This window comes from Acinonyx jubatus, chromosome C1, assembly GCF_027475565.1.
Source record: "Acinonyx jubatus isolate Ajub_Pintada_27869175 chromosome C1, VMU_Ajub_asm_v1.0, whole genome shotgun sequence".
NCBI lineage: Eukaryota > Metazoa > Chordata > Mammalia > Carnivora > Felidae > Acinonyx > Acinonyx jubatus.
The window spans coordinates 76,488,449-76,502,179 of NC_069381.1; the positions used below are offsets into that span (position 1 = coordinate 76,488,449).

Genomic DNA, 13,731 nt, shown 5'->3' on the forward strand with positions numbered 1-13,731 from the left:
GCGCGCGCACGCTCTCTCTCTCTCAAAGTAAATAAATAAATTGAAAAACAAAAACAAAAACAAAAAAACAGTGGCCCAGAGGAGGGACCCAGAATTATTTAGTTTTGGCGGCCTGTTCTCTGTGTCCATAGGAGGAAGAAACACCACCTGAAATATGACCAGGCCATTAGCACTGGGAGTACAGACCAGCTCTCTGCTTGGCTAAGAAGCTGATAACCTGAGCCTTTATCTGCTGCTGCCCCAGAAAATCCAGTGTGGAGAAATAAGATGCACCAATGACCAGGGAGACCTGGAACTTCAGCACGGCCTTCAAAGAGCACCTGTGTGGCTAAAAAGGCAGTCAAACATCCCATTGGTTGGGTAATTTTTACCCCCAAATTCATTCCAGTAAGAGATACTCCTGGAGATACTACAGGTTCTGTGGCTTACAAAAGTAACACACAAAGCTGGCAGAAAGACTGTTCATGATGACCCAGTTATTATTCAAATAACCTAATGCTATTAGGCAAATGGTCACATCCCCATTTCAACTGATTATTCCAATTTACTGAGAGGCAGAGGGAAAACACAGACTCCAATGGCCTGCATCATGAAGAAATGATTTCAGAATCAAAAGAAAATAAACATGAAGGGTGGGAGGAGTCACTCAGAGAGCTGAAAACTGCCAGAACTGCCATTCAGTGCAAAGTTAGAAAGCCTATTTGCACACAGCCCAAGGGAAGCTAGCTGATAGTCTAACCTGCATTTGTTTAACAACCCTAAGCAATCAACTTTCTTCACCACAAGCTTCTCCGCTAAAATCTAGGCTCAATCAGCGAATCTCATGAAACTGCTTTGATATTTGGTAAAATTTTCCTCTTGAACTTTCATGTAAAAAAACAACACTGAACTTTCAGGATAATTACACTAAGTTTAAACAAAAGTAATTACCTAATTTGCAAGAGGAATTACTTAGAAAAATACCACCAAACTTAAAAGAAGCATGAATGAATTACTGGAAGTTATACCGCTGTGTATTAATGCCTAATTATTCTTTGGCATAGAAAAAAGCAAGCGGCTGCCTTCAATTATGAGCGGAACTACCTCTCTCAAAAAAGGTAAGAGTAACAAATGGAATACAAGTGGCTGCTGTTATTGTTAAACCACTCACAAAAGTACAAAATGAGCCAGATGTTGCCCAACTGTGATATACTTCGCAACACAATTAACTTATTTCTTTCCCCTGGTCCCCCAAAACAGGGAACTATTCGGGCAATCCATTTACAGAAAGACTGTGGCTATTACACGGTTTCAAATTGTTGAAAACCAATCAGTGAGAGTAAAACAACAACAAAAAGTGTTAATAAGGAACCAATAAACATCTAGTATGTCCATTTTGCACCACCTTCAGAATGGCTGGGCAATGAATTAAAACCTAGTTTCCTTCTTCAAACAGTACAACAGGTAAAGTTAAGTTGTGCCCCAGGCTCCTGACTCTAAGCCAGTGCCCTCCTCACTGTATCTCCTGCCTTTCCAAAGTGAGCAGTAGGAAGAGGGCAAATGACATACAGATACGTCAGTAAGAATGGCTCTTTTCACAGAAGTCACTCAACCAAACAAGAAAGTAGACACATCCACATGCCTCTATTCTATTAGGTCCTGTGCGCCTATCCTCTTAGCCCCCACTGCCTTGTCTTGCCAAATCCAACAATGCTTACATCAGAAATGCCATCCCAGCGCTGCCCCCAAGCCTACATCAGGTGTCAGCTCCACCTGGCAGGCCTCCTAGCAAATGCTCACCAAGAGGAGACAGTATGCTTGCTGGCTTCTATCAAGGCTCCAGTGCCAAGCTCCTCTCTGTCCCTTGGTGGTGGAAGGTGGCATGGGACCTAGCCCTGAAATAGCTAACCCCAGAAGCTAGGAATCCACTTTCACTCTCAGACTTCTCTTTGTTTGGCACCCCTAGACAATATTTCCAGATAGTCATAGGTTGTTTCTAGACAGTGACAAATGTAGCTGCCCAAATAGCCCATGTGTATTTGGCTCCACCCCCTCAGATGTTGCCAGCTGCCTGATGTGTTCTTGTTTGTCCATGCCCCTCGGCTGTGATGCCCGTCCCCATCAGATGCTCTCCACAGTCCACAGGACCTCATGTCCATTCCTAACATCTTCATGGAGCCCAGCTCGGTTTCTCTGCTGGTCTGGCTGACTTGGCCTACACCATGTTTGGCTTTGCCTTGCCTGTCTACCTGAGGCCACACCTCTTAGGGTACGTCCTTCCTTTTCTCCCACAAGAAGATGCAGACTGCTGATGCTCCTGGGTGTGCAAGAAGAGGCACCCTTGGCTTCAAGCAACAAACGTGCCTGGGTAACATTCTGAAACCTGAATTATAAAAATGCATTTGGACAGTGGTTCTTAACCTTCTTTCTGCTCTGACCTAAGATGAATGGTGTTCATATACCTAACACTCTCCCCAAAGGCATCTGCGATCCTGATACAGCCCTGGGACTGCTTGTACTCGGCAGAATCACTGGTAGTAGACCACAGAAAGATGGGCTGTGGGCTGCTCAATCCAGGCATGCCAGGAGGAACTTGGAGCCTTTCTTGCATACTCAAGGGAGCATATTTGAATGGCAAGGAAGAGTGACATTGGGATAGGGACAACTTTGACTCTGATATAATATTAAAGAGGAAATCATTGGCAAACATATCACTAATAACTCAGCCACATGTCAGAGCAGACCTAACTAAATAAAAGGCTCTTTTGGCAAAACTCCTTCTAAAGTTACTAATTGGCCCTTAATTTATCTTTTGAATACAAAGGTACTTTGATTTACAGTATTGGAGCTTTTTTTTTTTTTTTAATGTTTACTTAGTTTTCAGAGAAAGAGCATGAGCAGGAGAGGGGCAGAGAATCCAAAGTGGGCTCTGAGCTGTCAGCACAGAGCCCAATGTGGGCTCAAACTCGTGAACTGTGAGATCATGACCTGAGCTAAAGTTGGATGCTCAGCCAACTGAGCTACCCAGGCTCATCCTAGGGGTCTAGTACTAGAACTTCTTAAAATGGGCAACCCCCAGGCTCTGAGCGAGCCTTCCAAAACGCACCTTTAACTTCTTCTTGCTGGTGGATCACAGCAAGGGGCTTGGTGAAGGTCTTCTTAGTCTGCATCATGGCCCAGATCATTGAGGCGTCCAGCGAGGTGCAGGCTTCATCTGGAGGCACACACTGCAGAGAGGCAGAGACAGCAAATCAGGGTCAGGGGTCACCCCGAAGAGCCTGCACCAACTCAGCCTGCACAGTTGGCCAGTGCCCCTTATCAGACAGCTCACAGCTGTTTACCAGAGAAAAACAGGAGATTTGGGCGTTTTCCAAAGAACCATAAATAATCTGGGAGATATAGTGGCAGACCCAGGATATTCTCAGCTGCACTTGAAGATTCAAATATCACTGGATGGCTTATAAACATTGCCTTTTCCCCCCATCTTCCCACAAAACAACTAGAGGTTTTAGTGTTATTTAGTCTGAAAAATAATAATAAAAAAAAAAAACTATATGACAAATGTTGGCCCTTCACCAAGCTGGCTTCACATAAATGGTTCATATTTGTGACTTGTGATTGTGGGAAACTTCATGCACGGCATTATGAAAGTGACAGATTTTACATCTGTTGTCCAAAAAGATAATAATGTTGTCAAATTTGTTTGATTTTTTAAAATCCTGGTATAGGCTCGTTCAAAATGGTATAGGTGACCAGGGTCACCTGCTATAGTGTTCCACACTGGAGTCCTGGGGAGTTGTAGCCAGGTGTGGGGACCATGAGATTAGCTGTTTACAGTCATTTTAAGGCCCCGAATTTAGGATTAGCATGCCCAAGCCTGTTATATCTGTTTTTAAAAAGTGTACTCACACTCTAGTACCTTTTTCTTTAAAACATCTTCAGTTCCTTGCCTATGCTTATCAATAGGTAAAACTCTGATGTACATGGCATCTACTTGTTTTTGTTGTAAGAAGTATATCAACCCTTTAAGAAGTCTATAGCAAGCCATCCCTAAAAGCTAATGAACTTCCAGCTCTTCCAATCACAAAAGAGCAAAGCCTTTTGGCTCTATTGTCATTGCTGCTCTGAACAGCATATTATAAGAAAATAACTCCTTCCCTTCCCCCAAAACCCAGAGGAAGCCTTTACAATAGCCTCCTTATAAAGGGAAACAACAGATTTTTCTGTGGAAAGGCCTCGTTGTTGAAAAGATCTGCATGTTAGGAAAAGCCTTCTTACTTTGCTGTTATTTCTTCAGATAAGTAAGAGTCTACGATTCTACGTCCAACTCACGGCTCGACCCTGGGCAAGACACTTAACTCCGGCCTTAGTTTCATCAGCTAAGGGCAGGGATGGACCCAATGATCTTTGAGTACTCCTCCTAGGAAGATTCTTTGGCTCTCTCTATCATCATAGAAGGCACTGAGAAGTCGCTAGAACTGTGGAAATATTACCTACAAGCAGTAAACATGAGGAGAGTGGTAACAGTTCATCCGAAGCCACTGCACTATAAATGGTGGACTGTTGTTACTGTCTCATTTGCTCCTCTGTTCCTAAGGGAAGCCAGCTACTATTATTTCCTTTTTTTTTTTTTTTTTCATTTTTTTTCCTTTAACATTTATTTATTATTGAGAGACAGACACAGAGCGTGAGCCAGGGAAGGGTAGAGAGAGGGGGAGACACAGAATCCTAAGCAGGCTCCAGGCTCTGATCGGTCAGCACAGAGGCCGACGCAGGGCTCGAACTCACAAACCGTGAGATCATGACCTGAGCCAAAGTTGGACGCTCAACCGACTGGGCCACCCAGGCGCCCCTACTATTATTTCAATTATAGATGAGGCCATGCAGATTCTGAGAGCTCAGGGGACTTGCTTAAAATCTTGTTAGTAAGCAGTGGGCCTTCCTGCTCAGTGCTCCTGCTCTTTCTACTTTCTCTTGCCTTGGGCATAAATAGAGACTTTAGGTTTAGGGTCACATCCCATGTCACTCCTTAGAATTCTCTGCAATGAAGTACTGGGATTAATTTTCACAGAATGATACGCTATGGACTATGCCAGGCCAGGCTCAGCGAGAGGTAATAACCAAAGCCTTCAGTAAAGACGCCTAGTAACTGTCAGGCCTCCCCTCCTAGATCCCAAACTTCTACAAGTCTTCCACCAGCTGCAGGGACCAGCTGTGTGTCACAGCCAAGCATTAAGTTTTCCCATGCCTCTCTACCACAAGTCCACAAATGGCCACTGTGAGGTGAATGCCCACAAGGCTAAGGCATCAATGTTTCCAAAAGCAACCTAAAGAACATAGTCTATATCATCTTATGTATTCATGCTCCCAAATGATCATGACCAGATTTGCTACATTTTCATATGTATTATAAAATGTTCTCTGATGTTATCGGAGAAATGGATGCCCAGGGGAATATAACAGTGTAAAGCATTCAGGTCAGTGGTAATTTATCCAGTAATAATGATTTAATTGTTTCTCCTCCCTCTATATCTACCTCTTACAACCTATGTATTAAGAGAGAATTCCACACATACACTATTAATGATACCAATCAATTATTAGTTTTAGACACTGATTTATATGTGACTACAAAAGTTTTATAAGTCAGCTGACACTGTGCGAGATTTCTACAGATGAAATGCATGTAAGGAATTATACATAACTATGGAAGATCACAGAAACAAAACTGTGGCAGAGACACCCTTCTTGCACAAGGCCCAACTAATGAGGGTTTGTAATTAACCTTGCAGATCCCCCCTACGCAGCCATTCCAACAAGGTCAAAGTGTTCTGATGTCTGTTGTGGCAACAGAATGTCCTGGTTCAATATGGGGAGTGACATAAGGTAAACATGATGAACCAGTATGAAGCTGAGAAAAATTAAAATATTTGTTAGTTTCCCTTAGAGGTTCTCTTGAGACAAGTCAACCTTATAATTCACACAGAGAAGGTCAAAAAACAATTGCAATACAAGTCTCAGCGGGACCTGGAAAAATTAATCCTCACACTGAACTTGTCCTTTCGGCTCTGTACTTTTGGCACTGCACGCTATCTGAATAGCAAAGATAAAGCCAGACCTCTCCCTCAATGGAAAACAGTCTTGATTTATCATTTGTAAGATACTACTAAGTAGCATGCATGGAAAAAAAAAGTCATACTGTCAGGATTTATTCTCTAAGACTCCATAAAACTCACGGTTCCCTGTTAACACAGATTTTATTACTTCAGTTGGGCAGTTCCCAAACCAAAAACCTCAACCTGCAATAACTCGTGATTAAACTTCTACGGTAGGTCACTGCCTCACCTAAAAATGTCGAAATAGCATACAGATGGATGAAGGCCTACTCACCTTAGGTAACTTCTGGGGGTCCTTTTCCTTCTTGGTACACAGCGTGAGCTCACACTGTAGAAAGAGCAGTGAGGTGTTGAAAATGGACTTAAACACAAAGCTGAATCGCTTCTTATCCATCTCAGCTTGGGGAATAGGAAAGTGCACCCTCTTTGGATTGTAGAATTTCACAGATTCATCTTTAGGACAAATGTTTTCAATGATAGTGTAATCAGACATCCTATCCGGGTTTGAATATGGAGAGATAAAGCACGTTTGGATGGCAAAGCCCAATTCTTGGTCAGCCTTAGTAACAGACACCTACAAAAGAACAGAAAGACCAATCAGAAGCAAGTTGGCATCTCTCTTTTACTCTATTACACAAGGGTAACATATCAACATAGTGCTTCTGATGAGGGACCCTGCTTTATTTTCATAGTGTACTTATACAGTCTTCTTTCTAATTACAAAAGTAATATATACTCATTGAAAAAAGACGTCTCCCATTTAAACTTGATATGGATGATTATGGTGAATTATTTGGTTCCAATGTCAGTCTGGAAGATTCCAACACAAGATGAATAAATCTTGTCAACCTCCCCTAAGTCCTCTAGGAAATAAAAATAAAAGCACAGCGCGCACCTAAAATGGATTTTCCAAAATAAACAAACACCAACAGGCAAAATCCCTGATGTCATAATACTGTATCATGTCTTAGTAGCATACCACCTGTAGCGCAAGCTATTTTTTGAAATTGCTCAAAAATAAGGTACAGAGCAAAATCTATTTAACCTACGCAGAGAGGACTGAACTTATAAACTGCAGCAAGTCAGAATGAGCCTAAAACATTGCAATAAAGCTACAGATTCATCTAAAGTCCTGCTTCCTAGTGAGCAGGCAGAGCTGGCCCAGTTTGGTGTCAGGAACTGTGCAATCTGGTGGCGATCACGAGCCTGGCAAAGTGTCCTAGCTGCTCACAGGTCCAAAATAGGCCTTGCCAAGTACTCTCCCTTCGCTCTTTAAGCCCAAGGGTATTTTAAGGGAAATCTAATCTGGAAACGTTTCCAACTCATTATACTTCCCTCTTACAAAACATTTGTATGGGCTACGTCCAAACCTTGTTAAGGTTCTTTTCTTTAGAAACAGGAAGTGGTGTTTGGCCAAGTGTAAACAGAATTCAAACCTCAACTATCCTGAACTCAGCTAAAATCCTCGGACCAGAGTGGATTCTCCATTTGGTGACACATGGATACTGTGTGAACTGCCTTTCCCCTCATGCCTCATTCCTTTACTAAACTTAGGGTCAAAATAAACTTAAACACTTTAGAAATAAAGTTAGTCCTTAATCATAAGCCAATAGCCCCAGAATCCTTTCAAGAGGCGTGGAGATATAAACGCACTTTCCATTCTGGGAACCCAGGGGAAATCCCTGACATCGCATAGGGCACAGCACTATTTTGAAATATCCCTACGTGGCTAACTACAAGACACTCAACAGTGAAGATGATTGTGATCATGTCACTTTGTTGGGCCTTAAAGCTCAATCCCTCTGAACAATCTTGTGAGATAAATATTTTCATCTCCATTTTATAAATGGAGGAGAAACAGCATCCAGGATGGATGACTCATTCAAAACCCCACTTTGCAAGCGCTGGATAAAACCAGGGCTTAAAACCCAGGCCTTCTGACCTCAAGTCCATTTTCTCTAAAGTACTTCATGGTAGCCACAGGGTCAATTCAACCAAACCCAAGATGTGGCCTTGGGAAATCACCTAGTCAGAAATCTTTCTAGGAAATAGTGTTTGGTAGTCTATAAATATTCACAGATCATTGTTTTGGCAATATTTCTAAAAAATAAGATATCTTGGAAAGATGGAAAATTACATATATCCTATTACTAAAAAGTGGCCTTTAACATGAAGTCAGAACCCACAATGCAAAAATGTAGACAGAAGAAGAAATGCAAATCTTTTCTCTAATCTCAAAGAAAGTACACAGTAGCAGAAAGTCTAAGGTATCCCAAAAAGTTGTTTTGGAGGAAAAACTATGGTCAGTAAGTCTTTTACTCTAAAATGGCCTGGAAATGAGTGGTAGAAGGACTACAGGCCTTGGAGGGAGATGAGCAGATGAGCCTCAGGAAATTGTGTGCTCTGTGACTTGTGCCCTGTGAACTCTGAGTCTCAGTTTCCTCCCACACAGAATAAGGGCACCAATACCTACCAGAAACAGTTATTGTGAGCATGTGTAAAGTCACAATTACACACAAACACCAGTTCTCAGCTACTCAATAAATGCCAGCTATAATTAGTAGTTCTATTCTAGATGTAAAATTTGGAGGTTATAAACAGTTCTTTTTAATGCCCCCAAGAAAAATGAACTAACAGAAAAGCTGTCATTTGCTGAGTCGAAGGGGCACATGTACCCCAATGTTTAAGCAGTGCTATCAACAATAGCCAAATTATGCAAAAGTCCAAATGTCCACAGACTTATGAATGGACAAAGAAGATGTGGTACCTTGTATACACACACACACACACACACACACACACACTCAATGGAATACTACTCAGAGAAAAAGAATGAAATCTTGCCATTTGCAACAATGTCGATGGAACCAGAGTGTATTATGCTAAGCAAAGTAACTCTGTCAGAGAAAGAGATCATATGATTTCACCCATATGAGGAATTTGAGAAACTTAACAGATGAACACAGGGGAAGGGAAGGAAAAATAAGGTAAAAGCAGAGAGGGAGACAAACCATAAGAGACTCTTAAATACAGAGAACAAACTGAGGGCTGCTGGAGGGGAGGTGGGTAGAGGGATGGGTTAAATGGGTGGTGGGCATAAGGAGGGCACTTGTTAGGATGAGCACTGGGTGTTACATATAAGAGATGGATCACTGGGTTCTACTTCTGAAGCCAAGACTACACTGTATGTCAACTAACTCAAATTTAAAAAAAGAAGAAGAAGAAGAAGAAGAAGAAGAAGAAGAAAAAGAGGAGGAGGAGGAGGAGGAGGAGCAGCAGCAGGAGCAGCAGCAGCAGCAGCAGCCTGGGTGGCTCAGTCAGTTCAGCATCCAACTTCAGCTCAGGTCATGATCTCAGGGTTTACGAATTTGAGCCCCGTGTCGGGATCTGTGCTGACAGCCCAGAGCCTGGAGCTGCTTCAGATTCTCTCTGCCCTTCCCCCACTTGTTCTCTCTCTCTCTCTCTCTCTCTCTCTCTCTCTCTCTCTCTCTCTGTCTCTCTCTCCTTCCATCTCTCTCTCATAAACAAACTTAAAATTTTTTTTTAAAAAGAGGATGAAAATATAGTCAGTATATGAAAAGATATAAATGTGAAAGTAAGAAAAAAAAAGCATTTCAAGTAAGCCAGCATTAGGTGGACTGGGGAGAAAAACCAAAAGGCCCAGAGTAGGATACAGGAGGAAGACTGGCCACTGATGAGTATACGGCAGCAAAGCTGTAGGTCAGCAGAGCAAGCACACGTTTGAAAAAGAACAAACTGCAGTTAAGCAGGGCCCCTAAAATCCAGGGCACAGCAGAGGGTCACTGACCAACTGCGCATGTGGACTATGCAGGCAGAAACGCAAGAAGAAAAAAATGATCTTGGATAAGAAGAGATCTATAATTAGGAACAGCATGTAGAAAGCAGTATATTTTCCCCAGTGGAGAAAAAAGGTATACCCCCAAAAAAGAGAAGACCTCTCAGAATAAGGAATGAAAAGGGAGGAGAGATCCAGGAAAACGTCTAGAGCCAGTGGGCTCCATCCCAGAATGAGGACAAAGGTGAGAGTTCTTTGTCTTTCTGAAATAGAAATATGTGCTCTGAAGTCACTTTCAATGTGTCGAAGTACCCCATTTCCACCCTGTAAGCTTCTCAATCCTCCCACAGTGAAGCAGAACACCAGCTTGCAGTTTAGCACCAAAACTAGCTCATCAGAGGATGATGTTCTTGTAAGACCAGCAGGTGTTCTGAGGCCATAGAGATATTTATCTTTTTCTAGAATCTAATCCATGAACCTGGATATTTGCACTGGTGAGAGGGTTACATTTTCTTCCCCTTTAAGTGACCCTTTGAGGATAAATGATAGTAGCATCTAGTAGATAACATTATGGGCTCTGGAGCCAGACAACCTGAGTATGAACCCTACTCTGAGCTCATTAGTTACTAACTATGTGATTGTAGACAAGTTTGTACCTTAATTTCCTCATCCCTAAAATGCGGATATCAGTAGTCTTGTCTCATCGGACTGCTTTGAAGAGTCAATTACTATAACACTTATAACCTGAGTTTGGCACAAAATAAATCTGCAATAATGTTAGCTGTCATTATTTCATTATTCCCACCACTACCTTATATTTTCATAGTTATTCCACAGATATATGCTATACATAATAATTACCATTATGTATACAAAATAGTTTCATACATTTATAGACACATTTAGATAATGATCTAAAAAAACCCAATTTTCATGAGATATGGAAGCGCACAGCATTTCACTGAGGTGTGTTCAATTTAAAAGATAATATAAGAGGTGATGTGAGGGGCGTCTGGGTGGCTCAGGTGGTTAAGCATCCAACTTCAGCTCAGGTCATGATCTTGCGGTTTGTGGGTGTGAGCCCTGCGTCAGGCTCTGTGCTAACACCTGGAGCCTGGAGGCTGCTTCGGATTCTGTGTTTCTCTCTCTCTCTCTCTCTGCTCCTCTCCTGTTCACGCTCTGTCTCTCTCTCTCTCTCAAAAATAAACAAACATTAAAACAATTAAAAAAAAAAAAAAGAGTGGTGTGAAATCTTCCTGGTTAACTCTAACAGTGCAAATACTGAACTCCTGTTCCAAAAATACTAAGGACAAAGCAAGAACAGGACTTTATTAGAATTCACACTGCTGATTAAAAAAACAAAAACAAAAACAAAAAAAAACATTCATCTGTAAAACACTCTCTCCATGTAGCAAATCCTGAAATGTCTTGCTTTGGTCAGAAATCAACCTGGATGCAGGGTGCCTGGGTGACTCAGTTGGTTAAACATTTGACTTTGGCCCTGGTCATGATTTCACAGCTCGTGAGTTCAGGCCCCTCGTTGGGCTCTGTGCTGACAGCTCAGAGCCTGGAGCCTGCTTTGGATTCTGTGTCTCCCTCTCATTCTGCTCCTCCCCCTGCTCATGTTCTGTCTCTGTCTCTGTCTCTCTCAAAAATAAATAAATATGAAAAAAAGAAAGAAATCAACCTGGATGCATTTTCTGAGCCAAGCCCTTACCCAGAACTGGTTAAGGGGTGTGGGGAAGAACACGATGAGGTCTGCCCCAGGAGCTACTATAATTCAGCCCTGACCTAAAAGCCCAAGGCTTGTTAATGTTCATAAGTAGCATACCTCAACATAAATGTGTCCGTTCTCTGCCACAGAGAAGACCCCCTGAGAGGGCACGAGAAAGAGGTCAGTGTTATAGAGCTCCATGTTGAAAGTAACATTCCTGTGGAGTGGGTCCTGGAAGCCGCTGTGATTCCTCACTCGCCGCAGGCTGCAGTTAAACTAGTGAAAACAAACAAACAAAACAGAGATAAATCAGAGTCAAATGAAGGATGAACACCCTAGACCTTTATAACCTTTGGCCTTTAACATCTAATCCCTGCCCCCCACTCCCAACAGTCCCTAATTAAAGCCGACCAAAAGGACAACATTCTCAGAAACTACCTACTACAAACAAACACATACCACCACAATTTCAGGCCGGCTGAAGAAGGAAGTGTCTCCTTCATCCACATCCCCCGGAAATCCATGATCACCTGACTCCAGATCTTCATAACCATCTAGCCAGCCGCTACTATCCCCAGGTGATGGAACCTGCATCACAATCTAAAAGGCAAAGAAAGCGCAGACATGGTCATTGAAACACCCAGTCACATGATCTGGTTCTATCTCACACCAACACCAATGTAATAATTCAGTTGCAAACTGAAAACCTGACTTAAAACAAAACAGGGCTCCTGAGTGGCGGCTGGGTTGTGGCTCCGTGGCTCCGTCATTAAGCATCTGACTTTGGCTCAGGTCATGATCTCACAGTTGGTGAGTCTGAACTCCATGGGGTGAACATGAACCCTGCTTTGGGTAAAAACATGAGCCCCAGGTGAGCCCCACTTCTCTCTCTCTCTCTCTCTCTCTCTCTGCTCCTCATAGGATTTTCTTTCTCTTTGGCCTTGCTCACTTGCGCCCCCCATCTCTCTCTCTCAAAATAAAAATAAGAAAAACCTCCAAGTGTTTCAGGATTTTATCTTCAAAGAGATAAAAATAAAGAGGAACCCAAAGTACATTCAAATTAAAACTCGACTAAAGTATGCATCTTTCCTGGTGAAAGAATAAAACTTGTTTCAAATAGTAGGAAAACACTAGGCACTGGAATAAGGTTGAAAGGGGTTGTCAGTAGGCCAGCCTGTAGGGGAAGGGGCCTTCTCCTTAAGGGGCTTTTCTTTACATCAAAAATTCTAAGAAATATTAAGAGCTGGCTAATTTGTATCCATTGAGATTTCTATCAAGTTTGAGTTGGAAACAAAGTACCTAATGTTTACTATTATGCCAGCCTCTCCTCATCTTATCTCTGTACTCCTCTACCTTTTCCTCATTTCCTCCCCCGTATCTTTCTGTATGGTATACAGATGGAGGAAAGAATCCTGTTTTATTCTATGATAGTCTATCCTAATGTTAGTTGAGATGATTATTCCTAGGTTAGTTCTAGATAACATGAAAAATTCACCTGAGGACTGTGACTCCATAAATAAAATCCTAATTTTTTTGTGTATATAGAATAGTCATATTTTTTGGTCTGATTTCGTGTCGTGTGCCTAATTTCTGAATATGTTGCAAAACAAAAGTATATAGTAAGTCTGGAAATTGCTACAAATAGTTATCACTGGAACGAACACCTAAAATATTCACTAAAGGGAAGAGAATGTAGAAAAACCACCTCTCCATTTACCGGTTCCTCACAAGAAAGTACTGATGTACCTGAAGCAAGTACCTAGGACATTTCTTACCCTAGGTATTATCATCATAATATACACACAAATACACACACAGACACATACACAGACACACACACAGGCATACACACGAGAAGAAAGAGATTTTAAGGGCTTGGGATATACCTTTTTCTTCTGAGGAAAATGATATTATTTTTACTTAACAGATAACCAGAGCCTCTTATTGGTGTTAATTTAGACGTAAATTTAAAATTCCAAAATCAAGTATATCAGTACTATATGCTATTCATTATATCTGGAAAAACTGGGTAATATACAAAAATTAATGTTGGAATTGGCAGGGGTGTGTTCATCATAGAGGTCAAAGGTTAATAAATTATTCCAGGAACAAAGGGAGATTAGTTG

At 41.8% G+C, this 13,731-nt stretch overlaps 1 protein-coding gene across 3 annotated transcripts in view; it reads right to left on the minus strand.

Annotated features, from left to right (window-relative positions):
• TGFBR3 (transforming growth factor beta receptor 3) overlaps positions 1 to 13,731 on the minus strand; it is a 204,681-nt gene that overhangs the window by 21,361 nt on the left and 169,589 nt on the right. For all 3 annotated transcript variants that reach the window (XM_027058619.2, XM_027058620.2, XM_053214422.1), the window contains 4 exons: positions 12,065 to 12,205; positions 11,723 to 11,881; positions 6,370 to 6,669; positions 3,086 to 3,206 (listed from right to left, as the gene is read on the minus strand). In XM_027058619.2, the coding sequence (XP_026914420.1) occupies positions 3,086 to 3,206; positions 6,370 to 6,669; positions 11,723 to 11,881; positions 12,065 to 12,205 (721 nt within the window). The remainder of the gene's footprint in view (positions 1 to 3,085; positions 3,207 to 6,369; positions 6,670 to 11,722; positions 11,882 to 12,064; positions 12,206 to 13,731) is intronic.